General features: G+C 25.3%; 3 protein-coding genes, 1 long non-coding RNA gene and 1 other non-coding gene across 8 annotated transcripts; 2 read left to right on the top strand and 3 right to left on the bottom strand.

Moving 5' to 3' along the window:
- Positions 1–42: 42 nt before the first annotated feature.
- Positions 43–9,062, bottom strand: LOC114120416 (ubiquitin carboxyl-terminal hydrolase 16). Of its 3 annotated transcripts, XM_027982310.2 has the most exons (15): positions 8,564–9,062; positions 8,223–8,383; positions 8,026–8,138; positions 7,741–7,874; positions 6,718–6,890; positions 6,528–6,652; positions 4,936–5,076; positions 2,870–3,079; positions 2,079–2,321; positions 1,854–2,007; positions 1,366–1,748; positions 961–1,222; positions 702–889; positions 534–635; positions 43–455 (listed from the first exon to the last, which is right to left on the bottom strand). In XM_027982310.2, the coding sequence occupies exons 2-15, from the start codon at positions 8,332–8,334 to the stop codon at positions 240–242; spliced, it is 2,556 nt and encodes an 851-aa protein (XP_027838111.1). In that variant the 5' UTR covers positions 8,335–8,383; positions 8,564–9,062; the 3' UTR covers positions 43–239. The 3 variants fall into 3 exon arrangements, with proteins under 3 accessions (XP_027838111.1, XP_050055893.1, XP_027838113.1); XM_050199936.1 differs by lacking the exon at positions 8,223–8,383 and having other exon boundaries at positions 8,564–9,059; XM_027982312.2 differs by lacking the exons at positions 8,026–8,138; positions 8,223–8,383 and having other exon boundaries at positions 8,564–9,059.
- A 977-nt stretch (positions 9,063–10,039) lies between these two features.
- On the top strand, positions 10,040–12,462 carry LOC114120418 (protein Dr1). 2 transcript variants are annotated; one of them, XM_027982315.2, is made up of 5 exons: positions 10,041–10,226; positions 10,297–10,390; positions 11,158–11,562; positions 11,619–11,773; positions 11,847–12,462. In XM_027982315.2, exons 3-5 carry the CDS (start codon positions 11,172–11,174, stop codon positions 11,964–11,966), a joined length of 666 nt encoding a protein of 221 aa, XP_027838116.1. In that variant the 5' UTR covers positions 10,041–10,226; positions 10,297–10,390; positions 11,158–11,171; the 3' UTR covers positions 11,967–12,462. The 2 variants fall into 2 exon arrangements, with proteins under 2 accessions (XP_027838117.1, XP_027838116.1); XM_027982316.2 differs by lacking the exon at positions 10,297–10,390 and having other exon boundaries at positions 10,040–10,226.
- A 3,294-nt stretch (positions 12,463–15,756) lies between these two features.
- LOC114120419 (ras-related protein Rab-9B-like) lies at positions 15,757–17,670 on the top strand. Its single transcript, XM_027982317.2, has 4 exons — positions 15,757–15,996; positions 16,068–16,297; positions 16,360–16,554; positions 16,619–17,670. The coding sequence occupies exons 2-4, from the start codon at positions 16,103–16,105 to the stop codon at positions 16,880–16,882; spliced, it is 654 nt and encodes a 217-aa protein (XP_027838118.1). The 5' UTR covers positions 15,757–15,996; positions 16,068–16,102; the 3' UTR covers positions 16,883–17,670.
- On the bottom strand, positions 16,315–19,543 carry LOC126550245 (uncharacterized). The gene is made up of 3 exons (XR_007604285.1): positions 19,348–19,543; positions 16,629–16,778; positions 16,315–16,546 (listed from the first exon to the last, which is right to left on the bottom strand). It is a non-coding gene; the product is annotated as an uncharacterized LOC126550245 (long non-coding RNA).
- A 2,309-nt stretch (positions 19,544–21,852) lies between these two features.
- Positions 21,853–21,952, bottom strand: LOC114120495 (small nucleolar RNA U3). Its single transcript, XR_003592122.1, has one exon. It is a non-coding gene; the product is annotated as a small nucleolar RNA U3 (small nucleolar RNA).
- Positions 21,953–22,089: the final 137 nt, after the last annotated feature.

The raw sequence follows: 22,089 nt of genomic DNA, 5'->3' as shown, positions 1-22,089 counted from the left end.
GGAAAATGAACTAAAATAATAATAAAAAAAAAAAATCCAGTATAAAAGAACAATTATTATATTATTAATGATTATTATTATTATTAGACATATTTGAAAAATGAATTTATCTAATAAATAAAATTTATTGATAATGTTGAAAAATAATTAATCAATTTTAATTGCTCAAATGTTTCATTTTGAATAAGATAATAATATATTATACATAAATAAATACATATACATATACATACACGGTATTATAAAATTCGTTCATAAAACAATAAGTAAGCTTGACAGTTTTGAACAACATTTGGTGTTACTTGCCTAACCATACTATCACTTATACAATACCAGGTACCACTTGGAGCTAAATGTGAAGGGTCATCATTTGCATCAATTATTTTTGGTGGTTTGGTTTTACTGCCTTCTAAAAATGAATAGCGATAGCTATCATCTTTAACCGAATCTCTCACCTAAAAAAATATAACATATACCATTACATAAAATAAATTTTAACATAATAAAAGTTGTTAATAATAAATTAACCATACTTTAACGTATGAAATATAATGACCACTATGTAAAAATCCACTATGTTCCACTACACCATAAAGAGAGTATAATATTCGGTTTTGACCCGGACTTAATTTATTCTAAATAAATAAACAAATTAAACATTTATGTAGTATATTTAAAAATATATTTGTATTATAACTAACTTGACATTTAACAGAGCAGTAAGGAGCAATATCCAATACCCATTGAAAAGATACGTCTCTTGTCATTTTACGTGTAGTTGAATAACACATTTGAAATCGTTTTAAGTGCAATATTAAAATAGCCGGAGGAGAACTAATTAACATTTGCTTGGTACTTTGGCGATAAATTGTCTTATCTTCATTTGTTTCTATTAAAAATAAAACAAAAATAATTTAATAACAATTGTAATATGATTTCTATTAAAACTTAAAACCTTACTTTTTTTGTGTTGTTCAGTGCACCGTTCACATGAAACTTTATTATTACCGGTCATTATTTCAGAAGCAGTAAATTGATTAAGACAAGTTAACACTGAGCACTCGCTATCTTTACATTTTGGTTGAGGTTGCAATGTAGCTTGTGGACATTCTTGAGAAAATTCACCTTCTTCTTCATCCTCTACATCTTCTTCACTTTTTGAATCGTCAAATAGTTCATCGCTGTTGTTATCACTAACATTTGGTGTAGGATTATTACGCTCCTAATATATAAAATACAGGTAAACAATAACAAATTTAGATAAACATTAATTTTAAAATTGAAAATAATATAGTTTAATTGAGATGTATATTTCAATATTTTTACTATGAATAAGCATTTAAATATGATTTATATAAACAATACCTGATTTTCATTTGCACTATCTGTCCCCACATCCATGTAATCTGGACTGACATTAGCACGCATGGAATCAAGTGATGACCCTTGAGGTGAACTTGGGCTATTAGCAGGACTACCAGGTATCATTGAATCCAAATCCATAGGTTTTTCAGAATCTATGATTTGATCAGCATCCATTTGTCGGTCAGGATCAGCCAATGGAGTATTATTCATTAATGTAGTAAGTTCTGTAATACTTAGAGAAGGACTTGTAACATTAGATGGTTGCTTTTCTGAACCATAACCAGATTCTGGATTTTCTTTGTTTTCATTCTTCCAAACAGACATTTCTACTTCGTTGGTTTCAATTTCCATATTATCTTCTATGTCCGCATCATTATTTACAACTTAAATTAATAATTATAAATTTTTTTTATATAGATTTACAGTATTAAAAATAATAAATTCCTTTTTTTTAAATTTGAAATGTATTTAGACTAAAATAATATTACCGGATGTATCTTGCATTTTATTGTTAAATTGTTTGTGCTCATGTTTCTTTCGCCTTCCTTGTTTTAATGCTAATTTGCGTTCTTTTTTTGTTTGATGCTTAGATTGATTAAAAACATCATTTTCTTTTTTACGTGGAAATGATAATGGATGGTTCTATTGAGAATAATTAATATTATTATTCACAACAATACAGTTTATATTAAGGAAAGTTAAAAAATGATTGCCTTATCAACTGCAATTGGTAAACTTAAGTCCAGGAAACTTTCAGTTACTTCTGATTTATGACCACAAGTTTGACATTGAACGACACTCAAAAGTTCACCTTTGAATACATGATCAGGACGTAAAAGAACACCTTGAAGTTTTTTGCCAAGCTCTTTAATTTTTGCAGTTTTCTTTTCATCCACTTCACTTGGGTCAACATTCATTGATAAACCATAATGATGTACAATTGTCTTTTTATATCGCTAAAAATAAATTATTATAAGTTTGAAAAAATGTTAAATGTATTAACTTATAAATAGAATAAGGAATATTGTAGGCATCTATCACCACCTATGTAGATGATACAATTTTGTTTTAAAAATAAATTTTAACTTAACGTCTCTTTTATAAGATATAAAAATCACAGATTTTTTAAAATAAATAACTAATATCTAGAATAGTCTTAATATTCTATTTAAACTATTTGTGATGTAGTTCAAATTTGTATGATTAAATATTTTATAATTTAGCTACATCACACTTTTCATTATTCATTTAATTAACAAAATTCAATAAAATCACGTTTAAAAATAAACTGTGATCTAAAACTGAGCTACTGTCAAAGTTTAATAAAATATACTTTAATTTTGCTAAAAATGTAAAAGAGCAGAAGAATTTTTAACAAATATTAGTTACATTGAAACATTAACTTGATAAAAAATTTGAAAAAAAAAACAAACTATATATTATAATATAGGAAAATTCAACTTTTTTGTACTAATAATAATTTAATGATATAATTTAAGCTTACCTTCAAGTCATCATCACGCACAGAGTCCAAAAGGTGACGTAAAAGTTCATGAGAATCGTGCTGACTATAGCCGATAAACATTTTGCACTTTTTTCTTAATGAATCTAAAAGTGCACTAGGTGTAAATGTTGATTCACGTTCATTTGTTATTTCCTGAAGAGTGGTATACAGGTTTTCAGTTAATGAACTCCATTTTTCTTGATGTACAGTCTATTAAAAAATTAAAGAGTAAATTTTTTAATCTAAAATAAGTAAGTTTTTTTCCAACATAAGTCAACTTTTCTGATTGAACCACATTGGATAAATATAAAACTAAGTGTGAGAGTCTTTAACTCTTAAAACTTTAAAAAAATTTGATCAGATTAAAATTTAATTTTTTTAGTTCTTAACCACATTGGGTCAGTCATACTTGTTCTGCATCTCTTTAGGACTCTGTCCAACACTCACCTCAACTTACAACAGTTATTTTTGTATCATTCTCTTTTTAGTCTATACACTTATTTAGTCTACCTCTTGTGAAGGAATATATATAAAAAAATTACATAGTGCAAATGGTACATAATAATTTAAAAGCTGCAAGAACTAATAATCTTTTAATTTTATTTTACAGAATTATGCTTTTGCACTTTTATAAATTGTTGCTATAATTTTGTAACATAAAACCAATTTGTAAATTCAGGTTTTTCTAAATATTTTTTTTGTTATATTTGGCCATTAAATGGTTTAAATAACATCATCGTTTTTATTCGTGTATTTGTTTATGTTTTGAATATATAAGTTATACATATAGAAATTTAAACAAGCAACATTTTCACGCCTAAAAACTAAAAGCTTGTATTGGTAAGTTAAATGTTAAATATGTAGTATGGATAATACAATTCATATGTAATATTGAATATTTATACTGATTTACACAAAATATAATTTGGTAATAGATAAATGATAACAATATAATACAAATAAATAACTTAAAATTTGTAATTTGTGAATATAATTGACATATTAATTTTTGAATGTTGTTTTTAAATGCCTATAATTTTTAAAATGATTAATTTTTCAATAAACTTTTGAAATCAAGATTTTTATAATATCTTTTAATAGTTATATTAAATTTTTTTTATATCTAGTATTAAAACTATGATTACATTTTGAATTATATTATTATGTTGGTATAAAAGTAATATCAGGAATTTTCTAATGATTCAAAACCAAAAACTTTAAGCTCATTGTAGCAAAAATTAGTAATAGTACAGCCTGGTAATTTTAATATAAATTTAATTATATTATTGATAGTACCTTTTCATTTGCTTAAATGAATATCATTATTGCATTCCCAACTCTCAAAACTATAAAATATAAGTGATTGTACAAGTGAAATATATATTATTCTTAAATGTTTATTTTTTTTTTTTAATAATTGACACTCAGACAAGACAATTTACACAGTCATCAATATTATTTTTGTTTAAAACTTTATTTGAATTAACTGAATTTATATTATAAAATATAATAATAATAATAAATATATAATATAAATATAATATATATAATATATATATATATATATATATATATATATTACCTAACCTAACCTTTTATCACTATTTGGAATATTTTGTGTAACAACAACATTATTTTTATTCAAAAATTGAATTATTGTGCCATGGTGGTCAGTAATTTTGCATTCAAGTACAAGTGCATTGATATTACAGTTATAAATATGTGGTCTATACAAGTTAAGGTTGTATTAGAAACTCATGCACCTATGTTTATTTATACATGAGATAAAATTATAGCTTGCCATTATATTAAGATAGTCATTCGATAAATTCAAATCTAATATATTTATGTTTAAATCACCTGCAATTATATAAAGCATAATATTATTATCAAGTGTTCAATATAACAATTTACACTAATCCAAAAATTATCAAAGGTTTATTTTCTTTATCAAGACATATTTCAATATATTTATTAATTGATATTTTATAAGTTAAAACAAGGTGAATTGATATAATAAAGAACACGATAGTCAATAAATACATTATAAATAAAACTATACTTACAATATCTTCATTATCTAATTTTATGGTCATTGGTTCACCAGATTCACTTATATCAAGTAAAAATTTTCTTAAAAATGGAGTTTGTGCTAGACATTGCAAAACTGAATTGTAAAAGCATGTATTTCCTAAATTGGTTAAACCCTAAAATAAAATATAATAATTATGTCAAGAGTATAAATAATAGTTATGAAGATCAGACTTTCAACAAATTATATAAAAATTATGTTGGGTTGTAAATACATTAAATAATAATTAAGAGAAATGATCAATATGCAATTTCTCTCTTTCATCCAAAATAAATATTATCAAAATACTGCATTTGCGCAAAATTATTTTTAATGATTTTGAGTAAAATCACCTATTACAAAAATTATAGAGAATATTTCTAAAGGTATGATATCAATTTAATTAAATCTCAAAGTAGTTTAATATCCATTTAATTGTACATTTTTTTTTAAGTTAAATAATAATAAGATATACAATTGATACGTTTAACTTTCAAAAATATTACTCGACAATCACAATAAACGATCTTACACGAATGTGTTTTATTTATGTTCTGCCTAAGAGAAATAATAATAAACATTGTGCTGACATTCTCATAAACTAAATAAAAACTATATAATTATAAATTATAAAAGATATAATAAAATATAAATGATAGCACTAAGCTTCCACCATTTATGTTATATATCAGTGACTATAAAACATTAACTATCTCAGAGATGGTGTATCAGTAACAAATAAATGTCATAATAGGAGAGAATCAGACTATTTTATTGGAACTATTAACAAAACTCGCAAAGTCTTAGAAATTTAATATTTACAAATAACCTGTTTTTAATGATATTTTATTAATTTTTATAAAATTTTAATGAAAGTTGATTCAAATGAAATATGTAGTAGAACATCTTAGTTTGAACACACTGTATATTATATAATTAATAATGAGTTAATTTCATCCAGATAAAAATATATTATTAAACAGCTAGCTCTGGTAATTTTAAAGAACAGGTGAATTGAACAGTAATTTTTACCGTAATATATCCATATAAACCAAACCAATTAATAAATTCATAGAACATACACAAAAAAACTTATATTATAACAAATCCATGTTTCCCACAAAGAAATCTGAGCTAAATATGGGACAACGAACAACCAGATAACCAACTGTACGAGGCATTCCACTCAACTTTAAATAATCTATTTGATGATAGTCATCCAAATATTAACTAAGTTAATAAGCCAAATCATAACAACAGTTTTGATGGTAAAATACAACTGAAATTGAATTAACCTAGTTTTAATAAAATGAGATGTAATTCATTCAAGGACTATAATAACAATTTAATACTGTAATGGTAAGTCAGATTACATTTAAGAAAAACATAGAAAACAACAAATTAAGTTAATAACTTAACATAATAAAGTTTATGTTAAGTGATAGTTTGGAATTTCAAGGTTTTACCAACAAAAAAATTAAATAAACAGTTCATTGGAACATAATGTAAGCCTCTTGAAATAAGCTTATTGGAATAAAAGTGTGTCAATATTTGAATGGTATTGAGTGTTGTATATAGAAAACTTACTCTGGGTCTTTTGCATCGTTCAACATTGTTAGTAACATTTTCAGATGGTTCAAATGTTTTTTTTAACGATGGTGCATCATCATCATCACTTTTATTTACTCCATTACACTTTTTCGAAGAATTTTCTATATAAAAAAAAAAAATAAATAAATAAATATTAAATAAATGCTAATTATTATTATCTACTAACCTGAAATTAATTTATCATATTGTGCATCTGCTTCAGTAGAACAACCTTGAATTGGAAGATCATTCATTTTATTTTTACCTGTTTGCACTTGTTTCATATGATTGATCGAATTTATTATTATTTGTAGCTTTTTAGAACTGGATGCCGATATTTCTTTTTCACAATCGTTACATCTTTATAAATAAACAAATTAATTAAAACTAAGACTTGCTATGTAAATAAATTAAAGATTGTTTGATTGTTCATGTTTTAAATTTAGAATATTAAGTTTGAACTAAAAAAAATACTTAAATTTTAAAAATAATTGTGTCAATAAATATGGGAAATAGTAAATACCTAAGTATACTCATTAGATTCATGTCATTCGACTACCTTATCTAAATCTCATATTATTTCTAATAAAACTTTATCATTATTAAACCAATAGCTCTCCACTTGCTTATGTAATTTTAATTAAGAACTTAGAATTTATAATTAATCATCTTTTCATTTTACTGATACATTGATTTCACAGTAGTATACTCAGTTTTTTGATTCAAAAAATATAATAATAAGTTCACTTCAATTGTCTTCAACCACTTTGCTGGGCAAAATTGATTAGGATATTAAATACCATGATAATGATTTGCTGTATAATATATATTTTATTTTAAGTTTTTAATACAAGCAAAATACTTATCAGCTTTTTGGCAGAACAATTTAGACACTCCTAATTTATTTGCATATGTTGAATTTAAAATCCATAACTATGTTAGACGTCTATGTCACATGAAACCTAATCCAGTTTTGTTATATGCCATTCTACAGTCGATAGTACAATTACCCGCTACTTAAGATGCACGCTCTATTATGCCAATTAAATTGTGCCTTAGTTAATACCTCAGTTCTTTGTCTACCACTATTTTCTAATATTCTTATCACACACATTGTTAAAATAATAATTTATAAAATTTTGTCAATTGCCGCTATTATTTAGCATAACATATATAATTAATAACAAAAATAAAAATATAATAAACTTACTTAATTATCAAACTTTCAATATTAACAGCAATGGAATGAGAGTCACTTCTTGGAGTATTCTGATGTTTAGAGATATGGTTGATGTTAAGATAAGAACAATGAAATGATCCACACTGTAGACAAATGAATAGCTCCTAAAATACAATTACAATATATAATACTAATTTGTATACAAATTATTACATATGGAGTTTGTAAAATTAAATTAAAATTTTTATAGTGAAATATGTTCAAAAAAGTACAATAATTTACTTGACATAAGTTATTGTAAAACTATTTACATACTTCCAATTTATTGTTTTTACATTCAGAACACTGTGTAACAATCTTTTGTAAACATTTGTTTACATTATTTATGTTGACTGCTTTTTTGACATGAGTGCAAGGATGTTTAAGAACTGGAAAAAACATATTAATATTTAAAACTGAGAATGTTAATTGTGAAGACGACCAGTGGAGTTTGTTACAGGACGTAGACTCACGGTTTGTTGGTTGACTTTTTAATTCCTCCGAATCTGACGAATCGCCAGCATTAAGTGGAACAGGAGCATTAGAACTTTGCCGGTTACGTCTCTTATTTTTGCCTTTTGCCATGACTTAGAAGGATGCAAAATGCAGATCAAAAAAACTCAACACTGGACGTCTATTTATAAAAGATTTTATTTTTGGAAAAAACGTGATTATGCGAAAAATTGGAAATAAGAGATAAGGGGCTCATGCCGCAATAAGTAGTCAGTCAATGTGCATAGTATAATTTTACAATGACCGTAATAAAATTAATTGATCACAATCATTAAGAAAGCATTTGAAAACGATTACGTACCTTCCTTCTTTTTTTCTAATCTGGAAACACTACTTCTGTACGTCCTGACGTTTAGACAATTAGGATGAAGACACTTTTTTTTAAAATTTTTCTTTAAGCTATTCTAGCGTTATTTCTTGTTCACCGGCTCGTTTTATTAGTTACTTTAATGTGTGGTTCAACTTCGTCATTTTTGCATTCTTCATACAAAAATATCAAAAATATTATGGCGATGTGATGCCGTATTACAAACATATACTCATTGACATAATGCTGTCGCCAAAATTGTTAGAAACTAAAACCTGTGTCCAGTACTCAAGTATAAGTGTATAAGACTGTATTACAATAGGTAAAGTAGGTACACAGAGCACACTGTAGACAGTAGTATGTTAACCTAAGGTTTTGTGTGAATGTGTGTGTGTGTGTGTGTGTGTGTGTGTGTGTACAACAGAGTCACAGAGAATATCTTTTTTTTATGCTACAGAGTACAGAACTACAGACTTACAGACTATGGATGTATAGTAATTGATTAGAGGGGGTTATACATTAGGAATTTTAATACAGCTGATAAGTTTCGCGTGAGGACGACGACGTGGTAAGCGCGTTATGTTAACAGTTAAAGAATGACACAGTTGGCCGACCTGTGTATAACAAAGCATGTAGGTTACGAATGATAACACTATTAACAAATAACCATGAAGATTAGAGATCTCTAAATCGTGATCGTGATCTTCATAACAATTAACATTACGATTTACGAACGGAACAAAACCACCCTGATTCGTGCGTGTGCCTGCCGCCTGGTGTACCATGTTGTGTGCACATTATTTATTATTAATTTTCTGTATATTTCAACTATTTCATCTACACTCATCAATTCATCAATCATCAGTATTCAGTCTCATCAATCTGCATACTGCATACTGCATTCTCGTATATTTTACTTACCTATCTATGCTCGTAGAGACGTAAACCCGCGCATTTTATGTCATGGTCTTAGTGACCATGGGACGTAACATATAAGATACAAAACGGGCTTATGCGTATTCGTCGTATTGCTCTATGCCTCAATGGTTGACCATATACTGAATGATCTAAGACATGAACATATAAGATCTAAGATAAACCCATTGAACTATTTGATATATCATACCTAACTATAAAGGCGGTCTCCAATAAGGGGACAATTTTCAATGGGCGAATTATATATAATGCGCAAATGCGTTGTTCATATTTACAGTTTGGAGGTTCTCGATGTTCTCATAAACCTAAAAACGAATTTAATAAGTTAATTGGGGGTAACATAGAGCAAGAATAATGAACATTGAACATTAATGTTATATCATAGTCTTGGATTAAACATTAATGTATTCTGTGATGGTAGTATCATATGTCGAGGAAGTAGTTATTCGTAGCAGTGGTGTAGCCCCGTTTTATCAACTCAAAATCAATAGTCGCGTCCACGGAACAACACATAAAGTCATAAAATAGATAAAAATTCTAAACACTGTTGTCATACATAATACATAGTTCCTACCCACGGTCTTAGAATTCCTAAAACCGTGCTCTTACTACAGAATACATTAAATTATTTAAATTTAACCTATTCTGTAATCTGTGAGTATTACTTTCACACTTGATTGGGCACAGCAGCACAAGCGAGACACGTTATCTTAATTTTATGGTGAGAAATATTATCAAAATAATTATTGACGATGTGTTGATTGCATGGACCTATAAACCGATGTTAATAGGTCTATGGTTGATTAAAACAATGAAATGTTTTCTGTTTTGAGCTCTCAGCTAACCATCATAGATACATGTTCGAAATCTGATTATCTCTACCAGGTTGGTTTTTTAATATAAATAATTTTACGAAAAATAATTTTATTTGATACCTAGGTACCTAGTTTTATTATATTTTTAATTTTCACGTGGCTTAAAAACAATAATTGTTATTTGTTTATTATTTATTACAATAATATGTAAACAAGTTGTTCTTTTATTTATTTTATTACAAGAATTATACCATACATTATTTATACATTTATAACGAATAAAATATTGATTAAAAATTTATTTTGGATTTTGTTTATATCACTTTTTTATTAGAAGTGAAAGTTATATTTATTCTTAAATTAAACAAATATTCAAAAATTTATAAATATGTATAAAATATAACAATGTATAATCTGTTGAAATAAATAAATGCTTACTTGATAATTTGTATTTTAATTTCGAAACTACATTTTGTCTCAATAGTTCTTGTTGAAATGTTTTAGATATAATCATGTGAACAATCAATTTTGATTTCAAAATATTTGTAAAATTAATGTTTTTATAATTTTAGGATGTAAAAGACTTGTTTAATATTGTGTAATTTATATTCATGTTAAATATTTTGGAATTAAGTTATTTTAGATTATATTATTATGTCCAAAATTACATTTTATAAGTTAATGGTCTACTAATTTATTATTAACTATTTAGTATTTTATGTAATGATTAATGATTATTAGGTTTTAGTAATCCAATGTACTTAATAAAATCTAGAATGTATAATATTGTCAATATATTTTAACTTAATTTTTCAATTTCATGTATACTTGTAACAGGTTATGGAAATAATATGTCAATGATACAACCTTCAAACACCATGAGTGAAAATGATGGATTAATACCTAGCTGCAGCACTTCAAATCCTATACCAAGCTCTAACATAACAGATTCAAATCCAAATCATAGTAAAACAACTCAAATTTCAAACTGCAATACTAGTAGCTTAAATGATGGCTGTAGTAATCCAGGTCCGTCTAATGAAGATGAAGAATTAACACTGCCGCGCGCATCAGTCAATAAAATGATTAAAGATGCTTTACCAAACATACGTGTTGCGAATGATGTTAGAGAAATGATAATGAACTGTTGCACAGAATTTATACATTTAGTATCATCTGAAGCTAATCAAGTATGTATGGCTCAACAGAAAAAAACTATTAATGCTGAACATTTATTGACTGGTAAGTTAAAAGTTATTATTTTTAATATTATTTTTTTAATAAAATGAATATTTTAGCTCTTGACCATTTGGGATTTGGTGATTATCGAGCACAAGCAGAAGAAGTTGGTAAAGACTGTCAATCTAAAAGAAGAAGACAAAGTACAAGACTTGAAAATTTAGGCATACCAGAGGAAGAATTGTTACGACAGCAACAAGAATTGTTTGCCAAGGTAAATTAGAACTTAACTTTATAGTTTCAATTATACATCACTTTACTAATTTAAATATTTAAAATATTATTAGGCCAGAGAAGAGCAAATGGCTCAAGAACAACAACAATGGCAAGAACTACAAGCTGCAGCTCAACGAGCTGCTATTAAACCTAAGACTGAAGAAAGCAGTGATGAAGACGATTACTCCTAATTTATAATTCAACAGAATTATAGAGAATTCACATTCATCATCATTATGAATTGAATTTTTTTTCTTAATTTGTTATCATCAGTTTGTACATTTTTACTAGTATCTAATTTTCTTATAAATGTTTATTTTTTAAATTGTTACATTTACTTTTATGTCAAATAAATAACTACGTACAATTAAAATTATGTATTATAAATTACATTATTCTTACAATATATATATTTATATATATGTATAAAAATCTTTGAAGTGTAGAATTTTTTTTTAACAAAACCTATAGACAGTAAGAACTTAAATTTTGTACTTATTGGAACAATTTTGAATTGAAAATAGTATTGTTTTAATCAGTTATTTTGTGACACATTATATTATTTTAATATTGTATACTACTCGACAAAGTTAAACAGGCTCAGACTAAGGCCATAGTGTCTAATTTTTGTAAATTATATTTTAAGTGTAGATGATCCTCAACTGACATTATAAATTTTATCCATAACATAGTTTTAACATTTCAACTCTACCCTATATTCATAAGCAACTAATGATGTGATTAGATATTGAAGACCTGAAATTCCTACTCAATTTTTTTTTTTTATCTCAATGTACTTCTACTAAAAAGATATACTTATATACTTAAAAATTAAATATTCATAATTCATCCATTAAATCAATCATTTTTTAAAATTAAATTGATTAATGCATGTTCAACAAAGTATAAGATTTCTATTAATCTACTAAATGGACTAAATGTTTAGTATTCTGTGTTAAAACACAAACTAAGAGATACATAGCCAATATCATGAAAAGTGATTGCTCTGAGTCATTATGTATAATTATAATTTATTCATTATACTACAAATATCAATAGGTTCAAAAATATGATTGTATCTATACTACAAATACTAATTCAAAACATATATTAATAATAATAAAAAAAAAAAGAATTTTTTTCTTAAGTAACAATAGTTTACCATTTATACATTTCTATAATAAATTTCAATATTTTGTTATCTTTGAACTTGGGCTTAATAGATATAAATTATAATATGGATGGATGTTAAATGTTAATCTGCTAAATTTTTCATCTGATTTAGCATTCTCTCATAAGCGGAAATTTGATGAAATTACTGGGGGGCTAAGACGGCTAAGTAATATTTGCTCATTTCATCTTTATGGCACTACTGTACTAGATCAACTGTACCTTATACTTTTGGGGAGCTTAGTCTCCGCAAGCCCCCCCGATTTCCGCCTATGCATCTTTTAAAGGCTTACAGCTTTAAAATATAAATCTAGTTGCATGTATGGGGATATGTATAATGTATATGCATATTGTATATAATCTACACTAATATTTTAGATTAAATGGTGTATTTTAAATACTTTGTAAAAACACTAAACACGGTCTAGTAGGTAATGCTCTGTTGTACTGCAGTCATTACTTAGAAATTGAGTGTACTTATAAAGGGAATGCCGTCATAAGAAGCAGCTGTCAAGAATGCAGGAATTCACAAATTTAAAGTTTCAGCTCTAGGGCAAGTGCATTTTCAGTAAAAAAATATATAAAATATTTAAGTAGAATTACCTTTAACTTAAGTTGTCTACTTGTGTAATGTCTTTAATACCAAAATATTATTAACAATATGTACAAGGCCGTATCCGAGGGTCCAAAGGGTCTAGATACCCCCTCCAAAAAAAAATCCTTGTTTTAAATAACTATATTTAGTACCAACACCAGTACACCACTAACATAAATATTTCCAGTCATAAGACATAAATGATTTTAACTCCAATTAAATTAACTACCTAGGTATTGGCTGTTTTCACATTATCACTGTTTTGTATCATAATTCATAATATATTAAAATATTATTACCTATATTTTATAGCAATATAGCGCCTAATCATAAATTATTGAGACCCAAATTCAATAATATTACTATATAGATGTTTTGAACACCCTCTGAAAAAAATCTCTGGTTACAGCCTTATATATAGGTAGGTTTTAATTTGTAGTTTGCGGATTATTCGTGATCTATTATCTAAGTATTATTAGTTATTATTTAATTTGCTTTAGTTGTAAAAGTTTGGAGTGCGTGTTTAACTGTGAAAGTATACCTACCTACCTATTAGTCACTAAAGTTTATGTGAAATAAACATATTTGAATTTTGAATACTTCTAAAGAAATCTGCATTGCAATTTGAGAATATATAATATCTAAATAATATAAATACATATTTTTAAAATATATTTTTTTTTTAATTTGATTTTAAATATTTTTCAATGTTCTGCATATAGTTGTACACGTCCGGGGATAAATTCATTTTAAGAATAAAAAAAAATTGTATTAACATTTTAATCCTCAGCTATAAAACTTTAAAATTTTATAAGTTTTATGAACTACAAAAGTATTAGCAAATTTTCGTAATTTTGACGAATTTTATCACACTTTAACTTTAGTGCCTTGTACCTATCTTAATTTTTTTTTTAAAAAAGCTATAATAACAACTTATAAGGAAACTCACATTAAATTTTTAAGCAAAAAATTTTTTATTCCCATTAGTAGAAATAAAAATAAAAGATCTTCATAAATAGATCAAAAGTAAAAACTGAAAGTATAGGTAGTCATCAAAAAAAACTCTGAGGTTTTTAGGTATTTATTAATTTCAACTACTCACGGTTATTTCTTTCAAAGTTACACAAAGAAAACAAAATTAACTTTGTCGATAGCAAAAATTGATACCGGTTATTGTAAGTTAATGGGGATTTTTACTTTTATTTTTTAAAATACAAATTAGATTGAATTTGATATCCTAAATCACTCTCAATTCTCCAAGTTGAAAATAGAAATATTTTTCGTATATTTATCGTCTACACACGCTCAAAAACGAAAAACACATCATTGTAAAATTAATACATTCATCATTCCTCAATCCTCTTAGAATTTAAAAACGATTTTTTTTTTTTTTTTAATTAAAAAATATTATTCGTGAGCACTTGCAACTTTTATGCGTAGAAATTAATATATTTTTCGAGATGTAAACGATGACAATTTTAAAATAAATTGTCTATGTAGTAGTTGTATATTTGTTATCCTTAGTCACACCGTTCTATTTCTACGGAATGTTACTTGTTAGTATTCTATTACATATTTCAAAACTTCATATGAATAATATGATGTATGATAATTTTTACTCAGGTACAAATTTAGTATTGTAATACACTAATACCTACATGGCTACATTACGTTAAAGAAATTTTACCACTTAATAGATTTAATCTACCTATTCTTAATTCTATGATATTACCTCATACATAATAATAGAAAATATAATTTCGAAAGATATTGTAACAACAATATATATATTTATTATATATACCTAATGGTTTTTATTATGTAGTAAATAGTAATAGAAAATTGGAGTAATTGTATTTGGGAGTAATATTATATATTCGGACATTCGGTATATTATTATTATAATCGATGTAGTTGATTATCGTAATTTTTGTAGCAGCCCCACATAATATAGTGCCAATGCAAATGCTAAATGTACTACAAAATAGTAAAAATTGTATAATAATATAATATTCTTTCGAAAAATCCAATTTTCATGGTAATTGTCTGATAATACAATTTCGGGTTGTTTGAGAGTTTGACTTCATTATTCTTATTGTTCATTGTAAATATTGCACCCCTAACGGCCCTATCATATTATTATATAGTGTGTTTTTTACATAGATAATTGATAAATGTCTTATCACTAGTTTAATATTATTTTCAATACTTGGTATAGACTATAGAATAGGTACCTATAATAATAATAGTATTATATTAGTGACTATTTATGTCTGTTTTTTGCATAAATATTGGGGTGACACATAAATCTTTATTATCTATGAATAAATACTAAATATTGTGATAATTTATTTTTTTTAATTTTTGTAATGCTTATAATTTTGTGTAGTTGCTCTGAAGAGTGAAGACCACTGAACTATTGAGTGTTAGGAATTTCAGAAGTACCTACTTCGATGGTTTGTTTTTAATAGTTATTAAATTATTAAACTAAATATAATTTAACTTTAATCATGATAAATTTATTTAGTGTCACATAACATCATAGTTATATTTTATATCGGTATGAAAGAGAAAACGATTTTGGTTAAACAAAACCCAATACTGAAAGTAGTCATTTTGGGAAATAGTAATGTTGGAAAATCATGTCTGATGAACAGGTTTGTAAGTAACAGTTTTAGTGAACAAACACTTCATACATTAGGTGTAGAATTTCTTCAAAAGGACCTCGATGTCAATGGAATTATATATACTTTACAGGTATAGTTAAAACAAAATGTCGTTAAAACATTTTTATATTTTTAATTTTTAAATACATTTAGATTTGGGATACTGCAGGACAAGAAAGGTTTCGAACATTGCGAACTCCTTTTTATAGAGGAACTGACATTTGTTTGCTGACATTTGCTGTTGACGATGTCCAAAGTTTTAAAACTGTAGAATCATGGAAAAAAGAATTCTTACAATATTCCAGGACAACTGATGTGAATTTTCCATTTGTTGTTGTTGCTACAAAGGTTAATGAAAAATAAAAAAAAATATTTTTTATAATAATAACATAATCTATTATATTTTTTTTAGGTAGACTTACAAGATCGAGTAGTTTCTAAAGATGAAGCAGACGAATGGTGTTCAGAATATTTGAATGCTCCTTATGTTGAAACTAGTTCTAAGACAGATATGAATATAGAGACTGCATTTACTTTAGCTGTTGAAGTTTGGGCTTCTATAGAAAGGACTCCTGAATTAAAATTATCACATACAAATTTAGTAAAATTATCTAGACCAATTAATGGTAATGCTGCTTGTCCTACAGCTGAAATTGTGTCGTCTAAGTGTTGTTAAAAATACATGATGGATTATGCAATAACTTTGTGTGCAGTGTGCTTTAGTATACAATTTTTGTTACAAGGATAAAGTAATTAGCAATAATACATATTACATATTATTTGTTTTTCATAAAGAAAATTTTTGAGGTAATATAAAATAAAATTTCAAGAATATGAATATTCATCCTATTATTTTATTGAAAATTATGTTTTAATTATGAAATACATATACTTTATTACTTTTTATATTTAAGGTATTGAAAAATTGTTGTTAATTTATAACAATTCTAAATCATAAATCATAAAGATGATATTAAAAATTCCATTTTACATAAATAAAAAATTCAAATTTTAAAAGTTTTGTTATAGGTACAATTAATGAATTTTAAATAATCAATATTTATTTTAGAAGACATTCCATTAATTTATTTTTATAAACTTTTGACTGAAAATAATTTTAAATTATAATATTATGTATAGGATATTTTAAGCTATTTTCTTTGTATACTTGACAAGTATAGCAATAACCAAATTAGCAAGTAATTTGTGTATACTATTTTATCTGGGAAATATATAAGCATATTGGCTGTTCCATTGAATTGTTTCATATTTATATTTTCTGTCAATCATTGGGAAGTGTACTAGTAACTAATAATTGGAGAACTATCAATACTATCTATTAGCCGAAGTACATCAGTCATAGGAATGTTGCTTTTTATTCATTTATTATTTTAAGAAAATTTTTATCAATGTTCAGTATTGTATTTTATTTTTAAATATTAAAAGCTATTTTATTTTATAATATTATACAAATATTTATTTATACTTCAAAAGTATTTAAAAAACAATATTTTTTTAATCTTAAAATATATATTTATACTTTACTATCTAAATATTTATTATGTTAATTCTTATCTTTTTCCTAGTGTTTTTCATGATTTCTACATTACAATTATTTTTATAGTTTTATGCAATATTCATTATGATTAATTGTAAGAAAATCCTTATTTACTGAGGTTTTAATAAAATTTTTGTATTATACAGAATGTAATGCATTTGCTATTTATTTAATATATATCAATGCATTTAACTGAACACAAATGCTCTATCAAAATTGATAATTAGTTTACCGTATACTAATTACTATTATTCAAGAGGTTTTTTATTAGCATATTATTATATACAATGAATTAAACAGATTATTTATAGCTTATGTATTTTAAAATTATAAAAAAATACTTTTATTATAAAATAAATTGAATGAAATTAGTGACAGCTTAAATAGGGTCATTTTATTTAAATTATGAGAAGAAAAATTAAAAGTCAAAATACACCAAATCAAATTCTGCTTTGGAATATAAAATTTAAAATGTATGCGGTCATTCAAGTGTAAAAAGCATGAAAAATATAATGATTACATTTTTAGTCATTGGTTATGGGTTTGTTATGACATTTGTCAATTGATTAGATTTCAGATGACTGATATTTGGTATTAGGTATCTAACTATTTTATTGAATAATTTATTTATTTATACCTATAGTGTACTGTGTTATATGCTTATAGTTATTTTACTTTTTAGGTTGGTATTTATTATAAATTATAGGTATTAAAAAATAAACTTGTTATTTTTAAGAATTCAATTGAACTTTAGCTTAACAGAAAATTGGTTTGTTTATAACAAATGGCATAAGTGAATTAATAGGTTATTTGATAAATTGTAGGTGTGTTTCAATGTTTCATCATGGTTTAAATTATTAAATTGTCAAAAAAATGTTAATAAACTATTGATGATTTTTTTTTTTTTTTTTATTATTGAGAAATATTTGTTTTGAGTAATTTTACTAAAATATTGTAGTCAAAATATGGAACGTTTCACTCATCAATTTAGTAGCACATTTAATAGTGAACTTAACCATTTAGAAATTTAGTTCTATTATTTTTGTGTTTGGAACTAGAATTTATAAAAATAAAATTATTTGGTTAAAACTTCAATAAATAATTATTTCTATAACTAGTAACTGAAGGACTGATGTTACATTTTGAGCAACCCTGAAATATTTTCCCACTATTTAACTGACATCTCTACTATGGATTTTAATATTTTATTTAATCTTTTTTCTCAGATCTTGATTCTAAATTAGGTATTTAAAAGTTCCATTTAAGTACTTACCTCCATTTTATTCAAACTAAATGAAACTCGGGTTTACCTTTTTACTTTTACCTACAATTTGATTCAATATAAAAAATTATAAAAAAAATTCTATTAACACATATGAAATTATATTGAATACTGAGCTATTTTTTGAAGAAATAATTTTAATATTTTGATAGACAATTAAGTACTGACTACTACATTTATAATATGATATCCAAATTTAAATAATATGTAATATAAAAACAAAAATAATTACAAATCTAAATTTGCTTAAAAATCTTAATTATTTAATCCTTAAAATTACTCTTTATACTAATTTACTTACTGATGAAAAGATATTCCAGGATGTAATTTAATAGAGCTTAAGTAAAATATACATATATTGTATTTGTTCATTTTCTTACTCATATTTAACATAAAGAAAGGCTAAAATATTGAAATACTCAAATTGTTAATTGTACTCAATAGGACCTATACAATATCAAAAATGAAAAACTCATAATAGGTATATATTATCAATATTAGATAATTTTTTTTTTTTTAGATATATTTAATTATTTGTTATTTAATTCAAAAAATTATAAGCCAGTATGGTAATTTTTTAACAAATAATCTATGGATACCTATAGTTTATAAACGTACGAGGTAACATTTCGAACTTCGAAGACCTAATTCTGACACTCGTCGCTACAGGCTACAATATCAGCAATATATTTTTTATATTAATAGAAAATGTTGTGGCACTGTACGCAGGTGGCTTCATCCGTGATACATGTATCATATTATTATTAAATGTGTAATATGGTTTTGCGCTGCAGACGGAGTTTAATTCAACAATCAACTACAGTCTATATGATATAAATTGTGAACATAATATGCAAATGCAGTTGTAATTTGTAAATATTTAGACTTTAAACTGTAGCTATACTACCTAGTAGTTCTATCCATTGTACATTTTTACCTATATTATCGAAGATTTTAATTAACAATATTCCTAATAACTCATAAAACTTTTTTTTTTTTGGCGACTTATTAATGGGGAGTGGGGAGTATCTAATAGTTGATTAAAAAAAAAATAGCCACTTTCTGATATTATTACTTTGAATTGTTTTTTAAAGTAGATAATTATTTACTTATAGTGAATGAACGCCAATGAACTTATGTAGGTATAGTACATAGGTATCAATATTTTAAACTATTGTTTAAAATTGTATACATGAATACGTAGTGTATAAATTCAATACGAACCTTATATTAGTTATTCAATTTAATATTAATACATTGTTTTATATTTTGATTCATACTATAACTATATAGATAACATACTATATACTATTGTTCTGTGCTATAACTAGGTATACTAGTCAAGGCCGTACATACTTGGGGCTTGGGGGTTTAGGGGGTTCAACCTCCCCCCCAAATTAATTTCCAGTTACAGCCTTGATATTAAGTATAGCCGTATAGGTACCAGTTATAAATTAAACATTTGAACAAATCAAAAACAACAATAACGTTCAAGTTATAGGTACCTACGTTTTTTGTTTTATTTTATGATTTGGTTTTATTTTTATCTACCATTTCACAAACCACATTACCACAGACATATACAAATTACAATTTAAAAATCAATTATTATTTGTTTTATAGAATAATGTATAAATGAAAAGTATGTAAAATTAATGATTTTCGGTTTTATTACATAAGGAACTATATAGGCAATCTATATAAAGTCACGCCATATTTTATTCAATATGACGTGATGTTAGATGTGACGTGCATTTTAATTGCATTCTTGAATGTATCACATAATATAGTGAACTTCTATTTAATGAAGTTTTATGGGGAACAAAAAAAAAAATTGTTAAATGGGTAGAATTAACACATAATTAACAATGAAGGTTATAGACCATGGTTCTAAAAAATTATTTGTTAAATAGAAAATTTCGTTAAATGGAAGTTTCACTTTATGTTTATATTAACAATATTCACATTCATAATTATTATATTAATTAATAGCTTGTACCTGTAGTCTTGTAAATAGGCATATGTTTTGATGGGAGTATTAATTTTTAAAAAAACATTATTATAAATTACCTATATTATTATATTTGATGTTCATTTTTTTTATATTTTATTTGTATTTATTTTAAGTAGATATTTGTAAGTTTGGTTTTAGTGAATAATGCAAGCAAAGAGAATAATAATATTAGATTAATAATTATGAAGAGTTTATATTAATTATTAATATTACTAATAATGTTTTGTGAGCGCAATAATTTGATTTCGAGTGTCTCTGACTAGAGTAGATACAGTTTTGTGCCAGTCATCATTTGTATAGGTAGCTCGTAGACGTAATGTTATTGTATTGAATCCAATTCCGTAGAATCGGCCTTATTCTGATTTTTATAGGGTTTTGCGTGAAATTTTTTACAATTAATGTTTATCCAGTTTTTTGTATTTAAATTTACTTGAAATAATAAACAGATAAATGATGTGCCTAGTTAAATCTTGTAGAAAGTACAACCCTAATGCTAACCCTAACCCCAATAACACAAGGAAACCCTGTAACTTCCATTTATTATTAAAATTTTATACTCAAAATAAATGCATGTTATATTATTATAGCATATTATAATATATTGATATATCAATTATTAAGTAGGTAAATATTTAATACATTGATACTTTGTTGAATATACAGTAACGCACACCGAACAATCACTAATATTTAAATTTTCAAATTTGGTAAAGGGGTCTTGGGTGTTCAAACACCCCCTGAAATTAAAGATAAAATAATTTTAAAATAAATATTGTGAATTAAACTCAATGTATATCTAAACCAAAACATTCTTCGAAAATATTTCCTACTTACTCTTATGTAAATCTAAAACGATGCATACTACAGATATGATCCTGTGAAGTATGATCGTACATTCTTACGCCTATGTAAATCTATAAGTATGTACATAGTACATACTATATAGTTTATTAATGGTAGGTACATTGATGGGTCTAAAGAATACAATTCTCAATACTTTAAAAAATAACCAAAAATAAAAATGATGGA

The sequence above is a fragment of the Aphis gossypii genome, chromosome 2 (genome assembly GCF_020184175.1).
Source record: "Aphis gossypii isolate Hap1 chromosome 2, ASM2018417v2, whole genome shotgun sequence".
Classification (NCBI taxonomy): domain Eukaryota; kingdom Metazoa; phylum Arthropoda; class Insecta; order Hemiptera; family Aphididae; genus Aphis; species Aphis gossypii.
Note: the sequence above shows the minus strand (reverse complement) of the source record. Positions and strands in the feature narration are given on the sequence as shown.